This window comes from Lipomyces tetrasporus, assembly GCF_029532465.1.
Source record: "Lipomyces tetrasporus strain NRRL Y-64009 chromosome Unknown POJ06scaffold_2, whole genome shotgun sequence".
Classification (NCBI taxonomy): Eukaryota; Fungi; Ascomycota; class Lipomycetes; order Lipomycetales; family Lipomycetaceae; genus Lipomyces; species Lipomyces tetrasporus.
Genome location: NW_026611597.1, coordinates 2380631 through 2402651, shown reverse-complemented (window position 1 = coordinate 2402651; position 22021 = coordinate 2380631). Strand labels below are relative to the sequence as shown.

Below are 22021 nucleotides of genomic sequence, written 5' to 3'. Positions count from 1 at the left end.
CGTCTCTTTTGTTCATGCACGTGCTCTATCACATAGTTTAAGTTAGTTAACGGTAAGCCCGTAAGCGAAGCCCGAATTTGTATTGTCACTTCCGCTGGACGCAACCTACACATCAAGTGGCGAATATCCTGTAGCTAGCGGAATGCGGGGTCCAAACTCTATTCTGTTGGGTGATACCCCTGAAATTCCCTACTTCCACTCTGCTGCAGGCCCATGCATTGCTGGTGATTTGTAGAGGATATATGCGCTGTCCGCTTGATTTGACGACGACTGCCCTGACATTTTAACATTTCTCTAAGAACGCCATCAATGGTATATCTCAGTTCTGTGCCTGTCTTCCCATGCTATTCATTGTTGTTTGCAACTAAGAGTTGCATCCGAACCTAACAGCTGAGATCGCAATTAGTTTGACCGAGCTGGTATGTAAGGAGGGGTTTCGTACATGCTTGCTGGAGAAGTTTCCACTGAACAAGAATCTTTCACCACTCGCAAACCCGTTTTCAATATAAGATGGAGAGACAAAATGGGTCTGTGTCATATAAACAATGGTAAATTACCATGCGGTCGAAATATTGCATGCATAGTCGCGGGCAATAAAACTGTATAGGTTAGATTGAGCATAAGCTTTCATGGTTATCATAAATACACTATGCTATTTGCACTGGTCGAGCGTCAGGACGACGCTATTGGCCGCCAGGGAGACAAGACAATGACCTCGAAGTGTCAATTTTACATGCTTCGCTGGGGAGAAGAAAAAATTGACAGTGCTTCTCTGCAATATCTGCCTCAGTGTTCTTTGCCAGTTATAACAGCCATGACAGACATATTCACTCAGATCCGCCTCCCGAACATTTCGAAGCCCCCATTGTTCTGGCCTCCACCATCTCATCTGCGCCAAAAGACCCGAAGTTCACTTTTATATTCAACTCTTTAAGTCGCGGGTCCAATGTATTGAAAGGGGAGATGCGGATATTCAAACATACGGCCGGCGACCGCTGCGTCGCGGTTCCTGTGCTTCCACCGTTTTCAGGCCGAACTGACAGTAGATGGGAAGAGTTGATCGCAGAACTGCGAAAGCATTCCACGATTTTCGCCCATTAACGATGCGTACTGTATGTTCCTAGCTATTGGTATGGCGCTAAGCATCTTCGACGATTCGCGAACTAATCGCTGTGATGTCGCCGGCTGAGATCGCATATATTTACGGCATTCAAACTTGCGCTGAACTCTGAAAATCTTACGCCGATGCTGGCGAGTCGCTAAAGAAATTTATGAAATGGTCAAAAGAGTTGGATCTGGAAGTAATTTTGGGACGGATCGATGGTTCCGTTAATTAGGACATGAACCCCAATTACGTGTGTTAAAAAGGAGACGCAGAGCCTATATAATTTCCTTTGAAGGAATATCCGAAGCTGGAGGTCGTCCGTTTGACTTCCAGGTAACTGCGGGTTAGACGAAAATCACACCTTGCTCCCCTTCGCGCCTTCTCTCTGTTGCAGCTCAAGTTTTGTCTTCAAAATGATCTGGCAAAAGGCAGCCATGAGTATATACATACAAGAAAACGAGTCTACGCTATATGTTCCAATAAAAATAATCATTCAACGAAACAAGAAGAATCAATACGGCGCATCGGGCGGAAATTGAGTACCTATGTAGCCGACGGTCGAGCCGCCATACGCAGGGACGTTATGCCGCCACGGATATTCAGGCCCTTTACATGAGCCAGCTACGATCCACAGCTCTTTGCCCTCAGTGTCAACCATTTTTTCGCCCGGAAACCACTTTTCTGCCGTAAAGTGATAAGCATATCCTTCCCAGCCCAGAGCAGCAACGTCCTTGCCGCTGGCCCCGTCGTTATTGTAAAAATAGACAGGCGCGAGAGTTTGCCCGAACATCGCAGAATTATAGAACTGATGGAAGCCTTTCATGAACTTGTTAGGGTCGTGATATGGGTTGAGGTAGACATTTCGATCGACGTCTGAGTAAGCATCCAATAGCGCCCAGGTGCATTGTACGGTGCCCCCTTGGTAGGGTTAAGTTGAAGAAGGCACAGCTGCCGTTGCGCCCCAGTTAGATAGGCTGCTGTCGACAATGTCGACCAGGTTATTATTACCAGCAAAAGGCCGAGTGATGCAATAGAAACCTGCGACATCGTGATGACACGTGGCGAAGGTGCCAGAAACAATTCCGCGACAATGTTGCGATCAAGTCAAGTAGTGCACAGGATTGTTGGAAATATTTATGGCTCGCTTGAGTCGTCGGGCGGGCCCAGTGCACGATTTTGAGAGGTTGCAGTCCAACAGTCACGAATACATCGTCGTCAGCTGCTGTTTCTATTCCTTGGCCCCTTATATCTGCGTTTATTGACTGTCATGTTACCGCGGCTGCTTTTCACTTGCCGAGCTTGTCCTCGGCTTGCGCCGCGCCAAAACCTTCGCTTCGGAGCCGAACTTGCATCGGGTAAAGGTTTCTCCTGGCATCCCACTGCGACAAAAGTGTGCGCGGCAATGAAGCAAAATCGACTTTGAATTGCGGTCGATAGTCCGCTGCCTATTTTTTTGGTGAGTGTTACTCGACCAATGTAGTTTAATTTACTCTGGATCCAAGGACCAGCTACTTAGCGCTGCGCCTCCTCCTAAATACAACTCAGTACCCGCTTTCCTTCTGTAACTGGCCCACGGCCGCGGCTCCGTCATCAACCGATCTGGCAAGCTGGCAAGTTGGCCGACGACGCGATCGAATTCTTGCGTGATTATTACAACCACTGACTCATGACACTCTCCTTCCCACCTTCTCTTCTTTGAAGGGCTCTCGAAATCGGCAAGAGCCGTATTCCGTGAGCACCTTAAAACATCATGTTGCTGCCATCACAGATTTGTGGAAGCAGCAAGTGGGCATCGGATAAATCCGCATCCAAGTCCCCGCACCGCGAACGTACTGGCAATTCTCAGGATATATTCCACTAATGCACATCAACGAAATCGAGAAAGCTACGCGGATCGAGGGGCGGGTTCCATTTTTGACGGTTACAACGCGGAAGGAATGAGAAAGGTTGCCCATTCGATCGACACTTTCACGACCAGATAACTACGGAGATCGCGTACAGAGTCTCCTAGATTTCCTCCTTGACAACTACTTGCTCTTACGTGGGAGCAACAGGCGGCAGATAGACTTGGCGGATTTATATCTGCTGCCGTTAGAAAATGAGGGTCCCACGAAGGGCAAGGTTCTTGTGGTTTGCTTTGCAACGGCAAGACTAACCAGCATGGTCAAGCACAATATCAACATATCCTCTGCTCAGTGCTCACAAAGCTCGAACTACCTTAACGCAAGCCAATATCACCGACGCCTTTAAGAACGCTCAACAAACTCCTGATTACAAACGTCGCTGCTTCTCTATGCTTGCTACTCGGGATTTAGACCCTGCTATCATCGGACAACTATGCGTGCAGTGGATTACAACCTGTTGATCTCATGTCGCATAGTTACATTACCAGAATTTAAAACCTTACTTCATTATCTGAATCCAGAAATTGGTAATTGCTTACGTAATTCTTCTATAACAACAATACCAACGTGGACCCTACGTAACATACAAAGCTCAGATACAACAGATCATTATAGGGCTGGACACGATACGATATCGCCGAGTTTTGCCCATATATCGCCGGACTTTTCTGGCCGGCGATATTATCGCCCATTTTATCGCCAACTTGGCGATATCGTATCGCCTATATCGGCCAACTTGGCGATACAGGGGGAGGGTAATGTGGTGACCAATCAAACACTAGAAGTATAAGTAGAGGTCGTAAACTCCTTTGGATATCACCAATTGACACGACTCTACTGAAGTAGGACATCCAGTTTTAATCGAACTTGGCTCAAAACTATCCGGATCTCTATATCAGATGCCAATGTCTTGCAGATCCCTCCGCAGTCCAGGCACAAGTCACGAGCCGGATACTGACCCTTTCCCTCCTTTTGTTCTTCTTTTATTTTCGTTTAATTACGGGTCTTTTTTTTCAAGTAATCCGCTGCAAAGTGCCAAAGTGTGTTGTTAGAGCCAAAGTCTAACTTGGACTTAGGTTCTTCCCGTAACAGGAAGAGAGTCACGTGCGCTTTGAGGCGATACGATACGATATTCACCCATTATATCGTATATCGTATCGCCTTAAGCGATATTATAGGCGATATTATCGCCCAAAGTATCGCCAGGAATTTTCCTCTGGCGATATCGTCTTGTAGGCGATATCGTGTCCAGCCCTACAGTGAGACCAAGTGTACAATTTTTTTATCAAGTATAAAAGTGTATAAATTGACCACGTGATTTATGGTAATATCATAATTACTTTACACACTGTCTAAGCTTGAATCTAGAAAGGTAGTCGGCAATTGATGATACAGAATTTATAATAACATTTACTGAGATCAACTGGAAATTCAATGCAGATAATTTGCTTTTTGCTTTATAGCTTAGACTAATAAATCAATGTAAGAGTTGACGCCTTGGTGGTAATATTCTCACCGGACTAGAACTTGGCGAATCCCTTAGACTTCACAAACGTGTAGTCCCAAGGGCCTTGCTCTGTTGCCTCCACAAGCTGAAAGTAAGCCTCAGCATGTGCCGTGCCATCTCTGTTAGTTCCCACAGGGCTCCCATCCCGATTGCGTTCGTCGGCGTAGTAAAATTTGTAGCCCTTGGAGACATATGATTTGACGGCAGCATCGATGATATGGGCAGCAGCACTCTTGCCGACACCGACCGTGAGAAATGGCAGCAATGCGTCAGACACGTTCAACGTGTTGCCGGTGAAGATGAAGACCTTAGGCGACAACGAGGAGTCCTTCCAGCCCTTGACGGTCTCATGAAGAGTTGCATAAAGACTAGCTACATTGACAGCCAGGTCATCTTCGAACATGGACGGATCAAGGGAGAATGCGTCATCTGCCGGGACTGGGTGAAGAGCGGCAGCTGGACCTCGTCAGCGCATTGCATGCTTGTAGTGATCTCGGAACTTGCTCACCATTGTAAATAACTACGTTTGGCTCACCCAACGACTCTCTAACCTGCTTGAACACGCTGGCAACGGCCAGAGGGTCCTTCAAGTCCGCCTTAATTTTGAAATACTGGCTCGGTCCAACTCCGGAACGGTTCACTGTTGCGATCTTGTAGCCATTCGCAGCCAACTTATTGCAGACGCTGTGGCCAATGTTAGAATGTGGACACGAGATAATAGGCTCATGAATAGATGCTCTCCCAAGTAATGATGAGACAGCCATCTGCAAATACTTTGAATACATTTCAAATCACAATCAGTATAGGTGTTGATAGGAATGCCATCACTCACTTAAATCCTCCAATACCTTCCGCCCCCTCAAACAATCCTCCTCATGAGACGGCTCCCTCAAAGTCTCCCTAATTCCATCCCTCACCCACTCCTGCACCGCCGGATGCTCAAACAACCTCCCTATGTACTCCATTGCTTCCCCTTCCAACACAATCCCATACGTTTTACACCGCGAAGCAATCGGCGCAAACATAGCATCCACAATCGTAAACTCCTTGCCCGCCAACCATGGTCCTCCAAACTTCCCTAGCCCCTCTTTAAACAGGGCGTTGAACCGGTCAATGTCCCTCTGCAGCGCCTCACTCGCTGTGCCGAGTTCGATCCGCAGTCCGACGTTCATAGAGCACTCGTCGCGGATGGCGCTGAAGCCCGAGTGCATCTCTGCAGAGGCACAGCGGGCGAACGCGCGGGCGGCGGCTTCAGCTGGCCAGGCGGAGGGGTTTGCTTCAGCGATGTACTCGAAGATGGCGAGAGAATCCCAGACGACAATGGAGGTTGAAGAGTCGTGGAGGCAGGGGACCTTGCCGCTTGGGGAGAAGGCCAGGAAGTCAGGCTGGCGTAGGCCGGGCTTGAACATCTGGAGCTTCTCCTCGAAGGGGACGTTGAGGGCTCTAAGGAGGACCCATGGTCGCATGGACCAGGAGGAGTAGCGTTTGTTGCCGATGTAGAGCGTATACGTCATGGTGAGTGTCGCGCAATAGCTCAAATGGAGGAGGCGATTTAAGTGAAATGTATTGATGCTTAAATATAATTCATCCTTTGGATTCCAGGAGTTGAGTCATTCAGTTTGGTGATGCAGGATGACTCACCTTCGCCCTGTTATCAGCATCCTGCGAACCTTCAATTATCCTCATTATCCCGGGCCCCTGACATAGGGTAGGGGCACGAAAGCGAAAACCCTACCCGGAATATAGGGCGAGGGGTTTCCGCAAATTTTGGACCTAAAGAAACAGGAAGAATGATTTTGGAATAAAGAACCGGAGTGGATACAGTAAAACCCATGTAATCATTTTGACAGCATTAGCAATTTTCAATCGCTATAGCGGGGGACTAAACCTAAATAGGAAGGTAATCGTTATGTCGAGGTAGATTTGCACACTAAATGCAGGAATCAGATTATATCGCTATATCGGGAGGTCGAGGATCGCCATAACGGGGTTTTACTGTATATCAAATAGGCCCAGGATAAAGCTACATCCCCAGTTAGGGGTGGACACGAATGACGAATATGTTCGCATTCGTGCGAATAATTGGATCTTGCATGCTTACGAATGCGAATGCGAATAGAAAACAATTATTCGCAATTATTCGCAATATTCGCACATATTACTGGCACACCGGCACACACCCGCCACAAAAGGCTCAGCGCATAACGCTACAATAACCAACCCGCACTTTCTCATTCGTCGCCGGAGTACATTTCCCTTAACAAAACAAGCTTCCTCATAGTGTCCCACTTAGTGAGTATCTACAAAGGCCCAGCATATCCCTGCCGCTATTGAACGGTCTTTCGACTGCCACTTCCGACGCGGGAATCGCCAGATAGTCTCTAGCTCTCACTTCGCTATACAGGTGGTGAGGTTTTAATTAAAATACATGTTAGTTTGATGCTACAGAACCAGGAACCGTGTTCGTCAGGGTTTGGGTTTTTGAAGCATTCGCAGCTATTTATTTGTTTTTTTTTTAAATGCGAATAAAGTTAGAGAAAATTGTATTCGTGTCCACCCCTACATCCCCTTTTACTAAGGCTACCGCCCTTACGTTTTAGGCAAATATTTATCAATACCTAATCACGTGATTCTCAAATTATGTAACTTCTCTCCTAAAATCGTCTTGCAATTACTAAAGAGAGGCTATTGACATCAAACTAGGGCTGTTGGCGGACGGCGGATATGGTGGGTTCTATCCGCCAAATTATCCGCCCCGAATAATAATGCGCCACATTTCAAGTTAGCGGATGGCGGATAAGACGAATAATTTCCTAATTAGGAAAGATCGATGTGGAGTATTTAAGGTCAGGTCCAAGGTTCTTCGAAATGGCATATGTGTATTTGGATCGCGTCATTCCCTTGTTTGGAAGTAGGTAAGTCGGTGATTAGATTAAGGCCAATTCTGGACCAGACTCGATCTGGTATTGGTAAAGGTCTCAGTGTGCCATACGTCTGATGCGTATCTGGTTTATTTTTGCGACAGGACTGGCATCCCAAGCAGTGGTCGTTGATGTCAGGCCTCATTCTCGGCCAGAAGTAACGCTGCGTCAGTTCGAGCGTCCGCTTCTGTCCCATATGACCTGCCAAGGGCCCGTCGTGGGTTCGTTGGATAACTTTAATTCACAACCGTGCTGGCACATAGATCAGTCCTTCGTGCATCAATATACCGTCAGTTTCTTCCCAACCGGTAGGTTTCTTTGTCCTCATTTCAATTGCTAGTTCGTCGGTGCTCAGTGCTTGGCGAAATTCCGGATGATGTCGGTCCCCAACGTTAAAGCTGCAAGTTGGAAATTTGCAAACCGAAGAAACTCTTCGGAATGATGACCAGCTGGGTCGAGCTCTTCTGTCTGATAGTCAGGACGGCGAGACGGGCCGTCGGCTGGATTAGTTCGTCCAGCGGTTTGCTCGATGGTAGGGTAGGTCAAAAGCGGATAATCGTTCGGCCCACCTCGCTTGCAGGGGCTTCAAATTCTTAGTGGTAGTGAAGTTGCGTAAGTTTGCATGATCGGTTCGCACGATCACGGTATGTCTAGCCCCTTGAACGTAGGGCCTGAAATGTTCCATCCGCCACACGATCGCCAATAGTTCTTGATCGGGCGTAGCATATCGTCGTTCGCTGCAGCGAAACACCTTACTCCAGATTAGGACAGGACGCAATTTTTTCAGTAGATATGTGCCCGTTTGTTCCTTGGTGACAGCGAGCTCCAATTCAGACTGGTGAAACTGCGGTCGATTAGGTGGTGTTTTCCCCGGTAGTATCTCAATGGCATGATCAAATCCCTCGCGGTGAGGGGGTAACTTGAAATCGTCGGATGAAGTTGTCCTGCGACCACATCATAAAATCGCGTACTCATCCGCTATATGAGGTGTCGCGTCTTCTTGTACCTCGTTCATGGCGGACGCAAGTCGACTCTCAAATCTTCCTGTTCTTTCTGGCGAGTTGAGCATGAATTGACCGGAGAGGATAGTTGTCCTCGTGGCTGGAACATTATCCAAAGGCGGTCCACTCTCACGCTAGCACACATCATCATATCATCAATGGCATCTTGCCGGTCTTCGTAATCTTCCCTATCGTCGACGTTTCTGTCTTCGTCTTCACTCTCTGCTCCTTCCACGGAGTTTTAACTATTCCTAACTTCTTCTCGATGAAATCTAGTAATCCTACTTCCCGCATCCGATCCGCCGAGAACTCGATCGGTGTCTGGCCACAGGGGAAGTTCAATCGTTTCAGCCTCGAAATGTCCGAAGGCGGGAATCTGGCCCTGAACACGGTAGATCGGGACGTTTTCGGTGCCTAAGTCGTTGCTCGGCTGATCAATGGTTGTGATCGTCACTTTCTCATTTCTAATAGATTCCATGTTCATTTCCTTCGTAATTAGGGGATCGTGAAAGCTCCCATGGAAGCCGGTATCATAAATAATTTGTATACGCCTTTCGCCTTAGTAGGCCACTCCTCGCAGTTGTCTCCCTCCCCGTGTCTTTGTTGCCTCCAAAAATGTAGAGTAGCCACGGCGGAAGTGGTCATAGTTCCCTAGTGCTTTGGACAATCCTTTGCCAAATGCTCTAGTTTGCCGCAGTTAAAGTACAACCCCTTTCTTAAATATTCGTTCTCGGATCGGGACTGCCGACAGTACGCAATTCACCATTTGCGGTCCTTTAAGTTGCGACAGCCGTAATATTTGCCTTCTTCGCGCGCTGCTTCTTGGTGTCCTGGAATTCCAAAGATGAAATCGTTATCTTTCTCAGATAGTTATATATATGGCAATCATAATGTTACGGACTATCGATCTCCGTGAAAAACATCACTATCTGGAATGATTGCCATGCCCCATGCACTATCAGTCAAAAAATCGATTATTACTCGAACTTCTGACAGGATCCTTCCAGTCCTCCCGCCAAACGTCATTGAAAGCATCGCTCATCTTCCCTAACGATTTGTGATAGAGGTGTTCAACCGAATCATAAGAGCCGTCTTCCATATTCCTTTGCGTCACTTTCCACATATCTTATTGCATTCTGTGGAATAAGGTTGTAGTCTAGATCGCAGTTGTTTCAGATTACGGCAGGTGGAGGCCGAGTGTTATCAAGGGTTAGATGATTATTAGATAAGGTATAAAATGGCTGCATGTATCTATAGTCAAATAGATGATAAAACGCCAACAATCCTTCTGTCCCAATTACAGCACATTCTTGCCATCTCTAAGTGTCGATATCTTCGATGTCCTCATATGCAGTACGAGGATTTTCAAACCGTCGTGATTCCTTAAGGCATATCAATGCTACAACTTTGGCACTCAGAGCTTTTTATCCACATGTTCTTATTACGAAGGAGTGCACGATACTGTCTAGCATATCCGGCCTCTACGGCAACAAGAAGGGAAAGTCCAACAAGTCATCATGATGCGAGAATGAACCATCGGGCTCTTTCGAACTATGAAGTACTTGCCTCTCGGTGGCAGATCCCAGATCCAGTCTCCATAATCGTGTTGCGTCCTTGAGGTGAGTGAATACAGAAGTGTTCACGATGGCTTGTACCGACCTCACGGTGGAACTCATAGGCTGCAACTTCGCAGGCTGGCAAACAAATTCAATTCAATCAACCGGGAGGTCCGATTGAATTGATTGATGGTTTATCTACCCTGATGGCCAGTTGGATTGACCAATCGAAGGCCCCGATTGAATTGATTGAATTGAATTATTGATACAGCACTTAGTCAAACAGTGTAACAACCTCGACGTCGCCGTCGCCGTCGCCGTCCTCCGGCGGACTCACTGCCCCGGTATCGTCGCCCAATCCCTCGTTGAAGTCGTCCTTGACCGGGTCTGACTCTTGGTGTCGATGTCCGGAACGTCCATAACGCTATCGTGAATGACCCCGGCCTTCAACCACGACCGTGCCGTCTCTGCTAACCCGATTGTTGTTGCTTCAAGCCGTGACCGTAGAGGCGTCACCATGAGGCCACGTGACGAGAAGAGCCTCTCGCATTCAGCCGACATGGGAGGGATAGATAAAATATCCACGGCCATTTGACAAAGACGAGGGTATTCTGACCTCTTGTTGTACCAGTATTCCAACGGGTCCTCCACATCAATATCCGTAGTAGCCGTCCTAAGCTGCCAACGCTCGTACTCGTCATCGGGGAGGTCCTTGGGCTCGTCGAGGTCCGGCATCAACGGTGGGCCCACAGTATCGGAATATTGATCGAATGGGCTCACGAATGAAGCTTTGAACTGCAACGGCCGGGTGGTAGTTAGTTGATTGCTGATCGTCGCTTCTTGTAGTCAGAATCCCATAGTCGTTGGACCGCTGCCCTCGCGTCAGTAATCCACGATTCCCGCTTTGGCTACTTCGTCTCAAAGTATCGCCACCTGTACCTCGGGTGGAGGGCAACGGCAGCGTATAAGCCGGACAATTTTCTAGCCGTTGGTAGTACTTATCAAGTAGGTCCCAGGCACAGTTGACTGCAGCCTGCCACTGAATTCTGTAGCCATTTTCGACCTCTTCTTTCTTGGCTTGGGTGGGCCGAAGATCCAACGCGTGTGCCACACGCCGGCCACGCCCCGGCCCGAGCGTCCAGAGGGCGGCCCGTCAATCCGTCAATTTCATCAATCAACCGGCTCTTCGAATTGATTGATTGATTTACTAAAGTCGGCCCGATTGGGTTGATTGAATTGACCGATTTTCCGTCAATTCAATCAATCCGTCAATCCAGTTGAATTGTTTGCCAGCCTGCTTGAACTTCGTGGATAGCTCTTTGGACAGTAACCACGGTCGCTACTTGCTCTAAGCAATTCTACATCGTCGAACTGTCTGCTGCACCCTGGAGAGGGAAAACCGAACAAGGGAGCGAACGGCCAGCCGGTCTCAGAGTGCTCAAACTCCTGAAATTCAATCAATTCACTCCCTCGGTTGAAGCGGCCGACAGCCTCGGCTCACCGCCTCAACGCATGCGGCGCTTGTATATGGCGGTTCACACTTTCGCTCCCTGGTGCAGAAGTGAAGGCCCCTGAACTGCCAGTTACATCTCCAGGAGGTTCAGCTGCGGAACCACCTGCAAGCTCTTCGACCACCTCTAGCGGCCCTGAAACTCCAGATAAAAGTGGCCTGAGAGTCTTTCCGTCAGCCTTTCTATCACCATTCTGCTGTCATAAAGCAGCTTCTCTGGAGGTCTCTTCGGCACTGTTCATGTGCCAAAGGTGCTTTCCACTGCGGGCTAGCCAGTGCTGGCTGTGGATGGCAGTGCTTCCTAGAAGGTCTTTCTGGCGCGGTACTGAATCTCAAATGCCTCGTTATCGTTCTTGTACCGCTAGGTGGTATCATCGTACGGCTTTCGGTGAAGCCAAATAATGGATTATAATCCGTTACGCGATGCTCGTCACTGTCGAGTTGAGTCTAAACCACAGGAAAGAGCCAAGGAGAATTGGATTTGAATTATGATCCAACGGACCCTCGTTACGAGTATTTCTGTTATTATTTATTTGTTTCTTTCTTTGAAACAAATAGTGGAGGCAGATGCGAAATGAGATATATGATAGGGGTGGACGCGAATAACGAATATATTCGTATTCGTACGAATATTCGATAACTGAATATTTCTTGCTTACTAACGCGAATATGAATAAAATAAATTTAATTCGTAAATTATTCGTAATATTCGTAAATTTTCAAAACAAATGCAATATGAAATCACGCCTCCCTGGCCTGCCCACTTTTATAAACTGCCCTCAACAACATCAACTTTCTCATCGTCTCGCCACTCAAAGAGTGCCTCCGCAAACCTAGAAGGTCTCTCCCTGTATCTCACAATCGCAGTCAGACGTCTTGTTGTAAGATAGGACATTGGATTAATCTCCAAGGGATTGAAAATTGGTAGAGTAAGACGCGTCGTTCAGTTTTTCATTGACGCGTTACTCGTTGACGCGTCATGATTGGCTGAATTAAAGTTTGAACACTGCACTAGCGTCTTGGCAAATGACGAATAATATTCGTTATTCGTATTCGACGTTCCGAAATTTATTCGTTACGAATAAAGCATTTCTAATAGAGAAAATTGTTATTCGTGTCCACCCCTAATATATGAAGACATGACGATACTCTTGGACTGATTTTATTTTTTTTTATCTATGAAGACGCTGTAGCATGAGGCCTGTAAGATAAGAATATATAGAAAAGTAATCGCCGTCAGGATGCAGGGGTAAGGGTAACATGTTTCTGAGTGTAATATTAGTGGCCGACACGTACACCATAATCTGACCAGTATTAGTCCTCGTCTCGTCAACTCCCATCGCGGCACCTCCCATCGTGTGGCATTCTCAGCAACGGCGGCTATGTCCATTGTTGGTCCCAAAGAAAAATGAGTGTTGAACAGTCAGAAGCCTCATTGCCGAATCCTACAAGGGAAGGAAAAAACGGTGAAGTCGAGATAACGGACGATTTGCCTTATCTGGATCAATTGAAGAGCGTCGCAAAGATTCCCATATTCGACGGCGACGGACAGAAGCTTGCATTCGAAGATTTATTCTCTAACCCTGATTCGGGAAAGAAGAGAATAATGGTCATTTTCATTCGACATTTCTTTTGTGGCGTAAGTATAGTCATTCCACTTCCTATTTGATTGAAGAGCACACACCCACGAGTATTTTGAAAGTGAGCTTATGTTGGGCACATTATTGAGTCAATGGTTCATTGTGTTGCAATCGCATAGTCACACGTAGTCAGTGTCTTTGTCTCTGCAGGATTCTATTCAGCGTGTCACTAATCCTTCTTGCCTATCTAGAACTGTCAAGCGTATGTCCACACGCTGAGCACATCCATTCCTTCACCCGACAGTCTACCAGCTGGAACAACGATGGCTATCATCGGATGCGGTTCGCACACGCTCATCCCAATGTACGCAAAAGAGACTGCGTGTCCCTTTCCTATTTACTCTGATCCGTCAAGACGTCTCTTCGACACTCTAGGAATGACCCGCAGCCTTAGTCTTGGTAACAGTACTCCCGACTATGTCCAAGAATCTGTCTTTGCCAGTACGATAAGAGGCATAGCGCAAATCTTTAAGAGGATACCAACCGGTGACGGATTGAATGGTGGCGATGTCAGGCAAAATGGAGGCGAATTCCTGTTTGAAGTCCAAGGGGGTGTCATAGATCCTGTGTGGTGTCACCGGATGCGAAATACCAGGGATCACACTGAGGTTCCGGCTCTCAGGCGTGTCCTGGACCTTGACGCGGATTCAAAGGCCTAACATGAATAGAAAGGGAAGCAATTCAGTGTGTGTTACCAGGAAATCTCATGTGTAAACAGATGTGAAATGGATGTGGATAATCGAATAATCGCCCAATTAATAATGGATTAGGCAAAGTCTGTGTATGTGTATTTGTAACCAAGGCTGCCGCGCAGTAACAGGATGATCACGGCCTTGCAGTGCCGGATTATTCTCCTAGGGGCTTGCAGAAGCGTTGCAATGCCAAACGAGGAGGACTTCGAATATAAATCCTTTCCCGGGGTCGGTGACGGCTGACGTGCATTGCCGACGAAGCAATAACTTTCGTGTAATGTTACATAAAACCTTAGCCTGTATTATAGAATAAAGCTAGCCACGAATATTATAAAACAAACGGCCTACACAAATATCTTACAGAGAAGATTCGTAGCAAGACTTATGAAACACGCTACAGGATTTAGAAAATTACCAGAGCTGGATTGGTTTGAACTTCAAAATGCATCGGTGCATATTGACCTCGACAGAGAGCCAGAGACTGTTCGAAGTTCCACTTAAATGTGACCAACCAAACTTGCCCTGACGACTCAAATGTGAGCGAATTGCGGAATTTCGACCAGTGATTGGCTAGACGCGGTTTAGCTAGCCCTTGTTAGTGGACCTAGTTGATCCAGCAACTCGGTGCATACAGACGCTGTGGCCGATTTGGTCCCCATTCCCCGTCATTTCCAAAGGTGGGGACTCGAGTCCACTACGGCCCGATGGGGAATGGCAGGGGCTACGTCGACGGCGCAATCGCGGAGTGCATCCATCACTTGCGACGACTGTGGGTTTCCGGTTCAATGCTGGCATCTGCTGCATCATATACCCGCTGAAATATTTCAACCTGTAAAAGCTGTCCTTTTTCGATGCACGATGCGGGTTAGATGTGTACTGTACATTGTTGATCGATAACTCTAAGATTAATGGTCGACTCATGTCGGCTGGAGTTAGCCAATTCGGGGTTAGACATAATATATGCCTTGTACGACCCATGACCTTGAATTTCTTGGCCTGCACACATCGACCGATCGACGCAACTTCCTGCCTGTAAGCCTCTATAATTTAGTGGTTGTATCACTAACCCTACTGTGACTGGCAACTAATGGCAGCCTCCAGTGACTGGGTGCTGCAGCTTGAAAATATGAAACTATGTGCTGGTGACGTTTTCACTGGTAATTGTGATAGAATGCTGATCGATATGTCTCTAGTGTACCAGTTTCTATCGTCGTCGACATTAAGTATGCTTGCTCAGTGATCGACTTGGCAAACAGCGCGTTCAAGCAGATGATTATATATCTTTAAGCCTCATTTATTGAGGATTAGTGGCCACGAATAAATTTAAAGAGTGTCAGTGGGCAACCACTGCCGCCTCGTTCCGGAAACTTCCGGTTATAAGAGCAGGTCAAGAGTCACACTGCTAAGAATTTTTGGTGATGCCCGGGGAGTTTAGATTTTTATCACTATTAATTATTAGTATGTTGAATGGCGTAACTAACATTGGACCATGGAACGGGAATGCTTTTCAATGCTTGTGGACCATGGAACGGGAATGCTTTTCAATGCTTGCTATCATAAGGGAATAACTGGTCGGCGTAGATACCTAGCCCAAATGGGACGGGTCTATTATTACATTCCAATCAACGCTACATATAGGCGGCTTGTTAGCTCTCTGAGAGCCTGAAAGTCAGTGCACTCACCTGGAAACTCGACCACCAAACGCCGCCGATCTTTCCCAACCTGAGACTACGACACCCTCCAGTTGGTGATTCATCTGTCATGCAGCCTTTCTGTCACCGCATTGCTCGCCTAAATAGCCCATAGCCCCACATACGTCTTGATTTCAACCTCTCATTTGCTATTCATCACTATCACTACAACTCGCACAGTTTTGGATCCTAACAGGATAAACACTGCCATCTACCATCATCATTCAATCAAACTGCCAGAATAAGTAGCAGAATGTCTTCCTCCGGTAAGGGAAATAGATACTCCTACACGGGGTCTGGAACAAACAGCCAGGTGGGTTTGCTCGAGATTTTAATGAGAATAGCAGTTACAAGCGCGTATTCTGGCGAATTTCATGTAGTAATTTTCTAACTTTGTGATGGTTTGCGCAGGGCAACCACTATTGCTCCCGTGACTATGGCTCCGGCGCTAACTCCAATGGAGGCGGTCGAGGTGATGCGTATCACTACTCCAATACGTGAGTGTAGCTTGCTTTCTGTTTACTGCATTCTCAGGGTAGATCTGTTCGATGCTTCTATCACAATAGCAGAGTCAATGTTTCTCTGGTCCATCTTATCTAATGTCTTGGTATCTGTAGCAACGGTTCCTACTATTATAGCAACTCCAACGGCAGCACCTACTACAGTGATGGAAAGGGCAGCTCCACTTACACCGCACCTAGTGGAAAGAAATAGATCAATGCTACGGAATCCGAAATGGAATCGCGGTCTAAGATTTCATGGACCAGAGGAGGCTTTAACAGGCTATTATATTTGCCTGGCAATTACGCTTAAGGTAAATGGGCTGCGCAATCGAGAGGGAGAGTAACGGATTCTCAACCTGGTACACAGTTATTAGTACTTGCGTAACGTCATTTATTAAAGTTATGGAATAATTACAAGATCTATTTGTGACGGTTTAGGGTTACTTCCTCAGGAACTACTCTGCAGTATGCTATACTATACTACCATTCAAATCATACCCCATCCATGTGCAGCCTTGCATTCCCCCTTATCCATCGCCTCCCTGAACAGAATACGGACAATTGAACGACTAGTAACAAAGCCGCGCCGCCACAATATAACCCGAAACACAGAAGAAGATTGCGACAAGTGGAATTGGAAGGCATTAAATCACAGCAGCAGGATAGACCCCGACATTAAACATATTTCAAGGTTACCAGAACTATTCTGATCGCATGCTTAGTCTGCTTCTTCAACGTAAATTGTTGTCGTTCATGCTCTGAAGATTTTCATCTCGTACACATCTTCTGCATTCGTGTCTTTGATTTGTCTCAAATGTACAGAAACTCTCTCCGGGAAGTACTTCAGTTCGCATACGCGCATAACAAACCGGAATAATCCTCAATGAGATTCAACATCTAGTCTTCTATCTCCAGTTGATATATTTCTATCTTTGCTCTAGGCAGAGCGGTAGCATTCGTGTGCAACACAATGATGGTATACATTATGGTAGCGTGCGCGCTCTCTGCCTACACATGTGGGACAGCTTCAAAGGGAACAACTGGGAGTAAACCGCAGACGTATCCCAAACAGAGCCTCCTAGAAATACGACCTAAAATCAGCTAGTCAATCTTTCTCCAGATGCCCGGCACTGCCCACCATTCTTCTCGTCTTGGCTTCTCTCCATGGGCTCAGCCTTCTGCAATGGGCCAATACTACCATCAACGGAAAATACGCACCATAACATGGACAGTCCGAGAAGCGATGTAACTATTACCGTGGAATTCTACTCTTTTACTTTATCTGGGCTGGGCCACTTTGCGTAACACTTCCCGGGGCGACGGTAAATAATGCAGGAAGCAAGCAGAACTACCTCGTGGAGAGATATAGGATCTTGGGCAGACAAGAGTAGCCATCGCAGGCTCGGGCAAGTCGGATAGTTAGGAGAATACACATCACGAGAATTAATCGAGTTCTGCAGGTCAAAGCGCATTATGCATCAATTCATATTGCCGGTAGTCCTCAGCAGAATGGTGTAGCCAAACCGCTAAATAGGACGCTACTAGGAAATACTCGGTATAACTAAGGCATGCAAGACTGCCGAAGAGATATGACAAAATAGACACGGATAGAGCGAGAAGCGAAACGGTAGCGAACGATTATCTTTCCCATATAACAATAAGTGGTTACTATCTACTTTCCTGGAAACCGCTTAATGAAATATCCTAATGCCATAAACACGAAAATGCCAGCAAACGACGTTGCTGAGACAACCGAGAACCCCATGATATATTTCGGGCTGTCCTTGTCAGGGAACAAGAAAGAACCGTAGATTGTCGCAGCCGTGCCGATGCCGTTCATGGCAGCAAGACTGATACCGCGGGCTTCACGCTCCATATACCCAAATGAGGAAGATGCGAAAGCCAGACATCCTGCTGTGCCCGCCCATACGGCAGCGCACATCAGGACAAGGAGAATGTACCGCACGGTGTAGCTGTAGACGACGCAAGTCGCAACTCCGGTGATGCATACGATGACCATACAAGCAGAGATGAGGTATCCGCGATAATTGTGTAGCTGGCGATCGCCGACATAACTAGTGGCCAAATTACTCACGAACGCAACGGCGTAAATCGGAACTGTCATGTACTGAACTTTTGAGCCGGTATATCCTAAGTTCTTCACCAACGTTGGGTAGAAGTACGACTGTGAGGATGTCGTGTTTAGAATGGCGTATCCGAGAGTGAAGAGCCACGTACGCCAGCTAGCAATGGCGATCTTTAGAGCTTGCATGTGCGTTAATGACACTGTATCGGTCTGGCAATGTAGAAGAGCCTCATATTGAATTCGCGAAAGTGCTAGATCTCGCTCACGGTCACTCATATGCCGACCGCTGGATGGGAAGTCGAGTAAGATAAAGTATGCAACAATTGCAAATCCGCATGTAGCAACACCTTCGACAATGAAGAGCCAGCGCCATCCCTCGATCCCATGCACTCCGTCAAGGTCAGAAGTAATGGAACCGGCAAGAAGATCGCCGAATGCGCAGGCCAAAACAGGAGCAGAGATATAAATGCCAAATCTCATCGATTGCTCCGACCGTCGGTACCAGGAGGAGAAAAGAAGAAGGACACCAGGGGCAAAGCCGGCTTCAGCAATGCCTACCAAAGCACGGCAAGCGACCAGCTGGTGATAAGTCTGGACTTGCGACATGGCAGCTGTAATAGCTCCCCAGAAAAGCATGATAGTCGGCAAGAAGATTGACGGACGCGTCTTCGCGAGAATCATACTGACGTTGTTAGAGTACTGTTGCCAGAAATTGCACCTAGGTATACTCACTTTGTGGGTATTTCCACGCTAACATAAAAGATAATCATCACAATAAGAACGATGGAGTATTGACCGGACGAAAGATTGAGATCTTTCTCCATGCCAGCGACCTTTGCGTTACCAACACTGCAAGGTTAGCTCAGCAATTTCACCAAGCAAGTTGCACACTGCCGTCTTACTTGATACGATCCAGGTATGACAAGAGATACATCAAAAATATTGTCGGAAGCAAGAAAATATCAATTTTGCGAACAAGACGCTTCTCCTCGTCGCTATTGGGTCGATAGTCGGGGATACGGAGCTCGGAGCTCGGGACCTTCTCGAGCTGCTCCAGCTCATCGGCCTTTGTCTCCGACAGCGCGAGCTCAGTTTTGCTGGGGTCGGCGACTGCAGCTTCGCTTCCTTTCTCAGTGGTGAAATTTCTTGGGAACATCATGGAAATAATTAGGTGATATTGTTCGAGAACAGTGGTAGTTGCGGGAACCTTTGGGGACAAGGACCAGGCGATATATATGACATTTGGGTTAAACCCTGGCCCGCAGTGGTTCGAATACTTGGTTGTGTAGATTGTGTAGTGACATGACTTTCCGAGTACCTCGAGTCATCAATTTGCGGGGTTATACTTTTGGACTTGGCACATGAGTGCTTGCCCTGTGCTAATCTGCGTTGCCTGTGCGGCTAATCAAGAGGCACAAGTTACCTTTGATCCATTACCTGCGATGTATTCTAGACGGTATCTACGGACAGTTTCCGCTAGGTCAGGTATGCTAGTCAGTCATGAGGAGATATTTTCCGAATAACTATATTGTAAATAGGTAGAGATTATAAATAGAATTCTCTCACGCTTCTCCACAGCAGCAATAACCATAAACAAACTATGAAAATGAATCCGTATGGTTCGGCCAGAGTCATCCAATGCTCGGTTGACTGCTTTGATCCAAATTGGTCACATTACGCCTCTGAAACTGTGACACTGATAAATCCATGTTATAGCTGCGACTGCATGCGATGCTTTAACGTTTGGCCAGGCAAACGATTTCTGGGGCTCAGATATGACGGTTTACTAAGTTCAGCATACTAAGCAGATGGGAACGCAATTCGCCCATAGGTTGCTTCTACGCTGAAGTACCCTCGCTCCCGTCAGGTTCGTATGAACGTACGGACAGCATCACTTGGAGCACAAATTGACAGTACCAGACTTTGCTATCTGGGCTAACTAACTGCAATCACTTTCTATCTAACCCTGACCCCCTAGTGCGGGCAAGCGAGTGCGGCTCGAGCGGAGCGGGGATTATGCCAGAGGGGCTCGGCATGTTCGCCGGGCAACTAAGCATCGCCATCACGGGCGGTAATAGCCCCGGACAGACTTATTCGTACGCCAGTCGGAGCTAGCTTGCCGGAATCCCCATCCCAGCAGTTAGGTCTTCCGATTTGATGATTTGTCGGTTTTGCCTATACTATATCGGCGACTGTACTATACAGTCAACCCCTTCAATCCTATCCCCGATCAAGATCGGCGGTCTCTGGCTTTGCCTATACTATATCAGCAAATCGTTAACTATCGGTAAACCGGCAAATTTTCTTAATCAGGAGTAGCCTCTGTCGAAACAATGTTCTCAGCTGTCCGGCACCAGGTAAGGGATCCCCGGATCGCTTCACATCTTCTTGCAACTACATTATTTTTGAATCGTTTACCAGACGTAAATGCAGCTAGATAGGGGAGTCTAGTCTCTACAACTGGTTGAGAGGCTATTTGAGAGTTGATATCCATTTACTAATGTCCATATTATCTCTATATTGAATACAAACGAGGCTACACTCGCACAGCGCGGTCCCATTTTCGTTATGGTCACCAACTTTCCGCTAGCATTTGGTGGAACACTTGCTATCTCTATCTTTCTTATTGTTCTCTCGGCTGCTGGCCAGAACCATTTATCGATGGTTTGGCGTGTCTGCTTCGGTATCGGGTGTATTTTCCCTCTCTCCGTGTTTTACTTCCGAATCAAGATGTCGACGTCCTATCTCTACAAAAAGGGTGCGATTACGAGAAACGTTCCCTACTTGCTTGTGCTCAGATATTATTGGAAAACACTCATAGGCACATGAGGTGCATGGTTCTTATATGACTTCATTACATTCCCCAATGGCGTCTTTTCCGCGACCATTCTCGCCAGCATTGTCCCTGATTCGGCCACGAACCTGAGAAAGAATGGTGAGTGGCAATTACTTCTCGGTACTATTGCTCTTCCGGGAGTTGTTGTCGGTGCATTACTGTGCAATAGAATTGGCCGTCGTGCTACTATGATGTTAGGATTCTCTGGATATCTTGTTTTCGGCCTCATCATCGGCTGCGCTTTCGAGAAGCTGTCGAAGATCGTACCACTTTTTGTTGTGTTCTATGGTCTCATGATGAGCACGGGAAATCTTGGTCCTGGAGATATGATCGGTCTTTTATCTAGCGAGAGCTACGCTACTGCTGTTCGCGGAACGTGCTATGGACTCTCTGCGGCTCTTGGCAAGGTCGGAGCTGCAGTCGGCACCCAGTGCTTCAAACCGATTCAGGCTAACTTGGGCAAGAAATGGACATTCATTATTGCTGCCATTTGTGGCGTCGCTGGTGTTCTAGTCACATATTTCTTCATTCCGCATGTCACTGGAGAAGACTTGCGAATCGAAGATGCCAAGTTTGAGGAATACTTGCTGAAGAATGGATGGACCGGATCACTGGGAGCGACTGAATCGGCTGAGGACCTTAAGGAGGATGAGATAATCGAGCTTTCCGGGACTCCCGATAAAAGCTCGGAGAAATCTTAATTGCAGATATGTAAAATTTACGTCAGCTTTTATGGCTTACGGTTGGATACGATCTTGAATGTTATGACTTGAGTAATGCTTAAATCAGTTGGGGTTAGACATCTGAGCCCAAAATGGAGCTGTATGTCTGTTTCGTATACGGTACAGGGTTTCCGAAAGGCAATCTAGAATAAGGCATTCCAGTCCAAACCGACATGATTAATATAAGTCCCAGACGCCTCTCGTGCGCGACCTTCTACATTATCACCTCATGACAATGTTGTCCGTCGTAGACGAAAACTTTCTGTCATGCCCTAGATATTGGTGCAGTTTCGCAGCTCCTACACTAATTTTTGGCTATATGCCGATATTGATTTATTAGCGGAGAT

The 22021-nt window shown here is 47.0% G+C and overlaps 9 protein-coding genes across 9 annotated transcripts; 4 read left to right on the top strand and 5 right to left on the bottom strand.

Moving 5' to 3' along the window:
• Positions 1–1616: 1616 nt before the first annotated feature.
• POJ06DRAFT_288392 (uncharacterized protein) lies at positions 1617–2087 on the bottom strand (the record flags this gene model as incomplete). Its single annotated transcript, XM_056190294.1, has 1 exon — positions 1617–2087. Exon 1 carries the CDS (start codon positions 1926–1928, stop codon positions 1617–1619), a length of 312 nt encoding a protein of 103 aa, XP_056046801.1. The 5' UTR covers positions 1929–2087.
• Positions 2088–4529: 2442 nt separating this feature from the next.
• POJ06DRAFT_192157 (uncharacterized protein) lies at positions 4530–5280 on the bottom strand (the record flags this gene model as incomplete). Its single annotated transcript, XM_056184873.1, has 2 exons — positions 4530–4972; positions 5025–5280. The coding sequence occupies 2 exons, from the start codon at positions 5278–5280 to the stop codon at positions 4530–4532; spliced, it is 699 nt and encodes a 232-aa protein (XP_056046800.1).
• POJ06DRAFT_67601 (uncharacterized protein) lies at positions 5131–6181 on the bottom strand. Its single transcript, XM_056191385.1, has one exon. The coding sequence runs from the start codon at positions 6028–6030 to the stop codon at positions 5341–5343; it is 690 nt and encodes a 229-aa protein (XP_056046799.1). The 5' UTR covers positions 6031–6181; the 3' UTR covers positions 5131–5340.
• A 2267-nt stretch (positions 6182–8448) lies between these two features.
• POJ06DRAFT_266202 (uncharacterized protein) lies at positions 8449–8916 on the bottom strand (the record flags this gene model as incomplete). The annotated part of the gene is made up of 2 exons (XM_056189137.1): positions 8449–8666; positions 8724–8916. The coding sequence occupies 2 exons, from the start codon at positions 8914–8916 to the stop codon at positions 8449–8451; spliced, it is 411 nt and encodes a 136-aa protein (XP_056046798.1).
• An 814-nt stretch (positions 8917–9730) lies between these two features.
• On the top strand, positions 9731–10256 carry POJ06DRAFT_247327 (uncharacterized protein). The gene has a single exon (XM_056186892.1). It carries the CDS (start codon positions 9835–9837, stop codon positions 10054–10056), a length of 222 nt encoding a protein of 73 aa, XP_056046797.1. The 5' UTR covers positions 9731–9834; the 3' UTR covers positions 10057–10256.
• Positions 10257–12609: 2353 nt separating this feature from the next.
• Positions 12610–14197, top strand: POJ06DRAFT_247318 (AhpC/TSA antioxidant enzyme-domain-containing protein). The gene is made up of 3 exons (XM_056186890.1): positions 12610–12753; positions 12823–13143; positions 13336–14197. The coding sequence occupies exons 2-3, from the start codon at positions 12913–12915 to the stop codon at positions 13801–13803; spliced, it is 699 nt and encodes a 232-aa protein (XP_056046796.1). The 5' UTR covers positions 12610–12753; positions 12823–12912; the 3' UTR covers positions 13804–14197.
• A 1583-nt stretch (positions 14198–15780) lies between these two features.
• POJ06DRAFT_236278 (uncharacterized protein) lies at positions 15781–16374 on the top strand (the record flags this gene model as incomplete). The annotated part of the gene is made up of 3 exons (XM_056185891.1): positions 15781–15840; positions 15939–16024; positions 16062–16374. The coding sequence occupies 3 exons, from the start codon at positions 15781–15783 to the stop codon at positions 16372–16374; spliced, it is 459 nt and encodes a 152-aa protein (XP_056046795.1).
• A 1137-nt stretch (positions 16375–17511) lies between these two features.
• POJ06DRAFT_273906 (major facilitator superfamily domain-containing protein) lies at positions 17512–19272 on the bottom strand (the record flags this gene model as incomplete). The annotated part of the gene is made up of 3 exons (XM_056189604.1): positions 17512–18798; positions 18849–18965; positions 19019–19272. The coding sequence occupies 3 exons, from the start codon at positions 19270–19272 to the stop codon at positions 17703–17705; spliced, it is 1467 nt and encodes a 488-aa protein (XP_056046794.1). The 3' UTR covers positions 17512–17702.
• A 902-nt stretch (positions 19273–20174) lies between these two features.
• On the top strand, positions 20175–21872 carry POJ06DRAFT_294405 (metabolite transport GIT1 protein). Its single transcript, XM_056190470.1, has 3 exons — positions 20175–20473; positions 20652–20874; positions 20947–21872. The coding sequence occupies exons 1-3, from the start codon at positions 20450–20452 to the stop codon at positions 21651–21653; spliced, it is 954 nt and encodes a 317-aa protein (XP_056046793.1). The 5' UTR covers positions 20175–20449; the 3' UTR covers positions 21654–21872.
• The last annotated feature ends 149 nt before the right edge of the window (positions 21873–22021 follow it).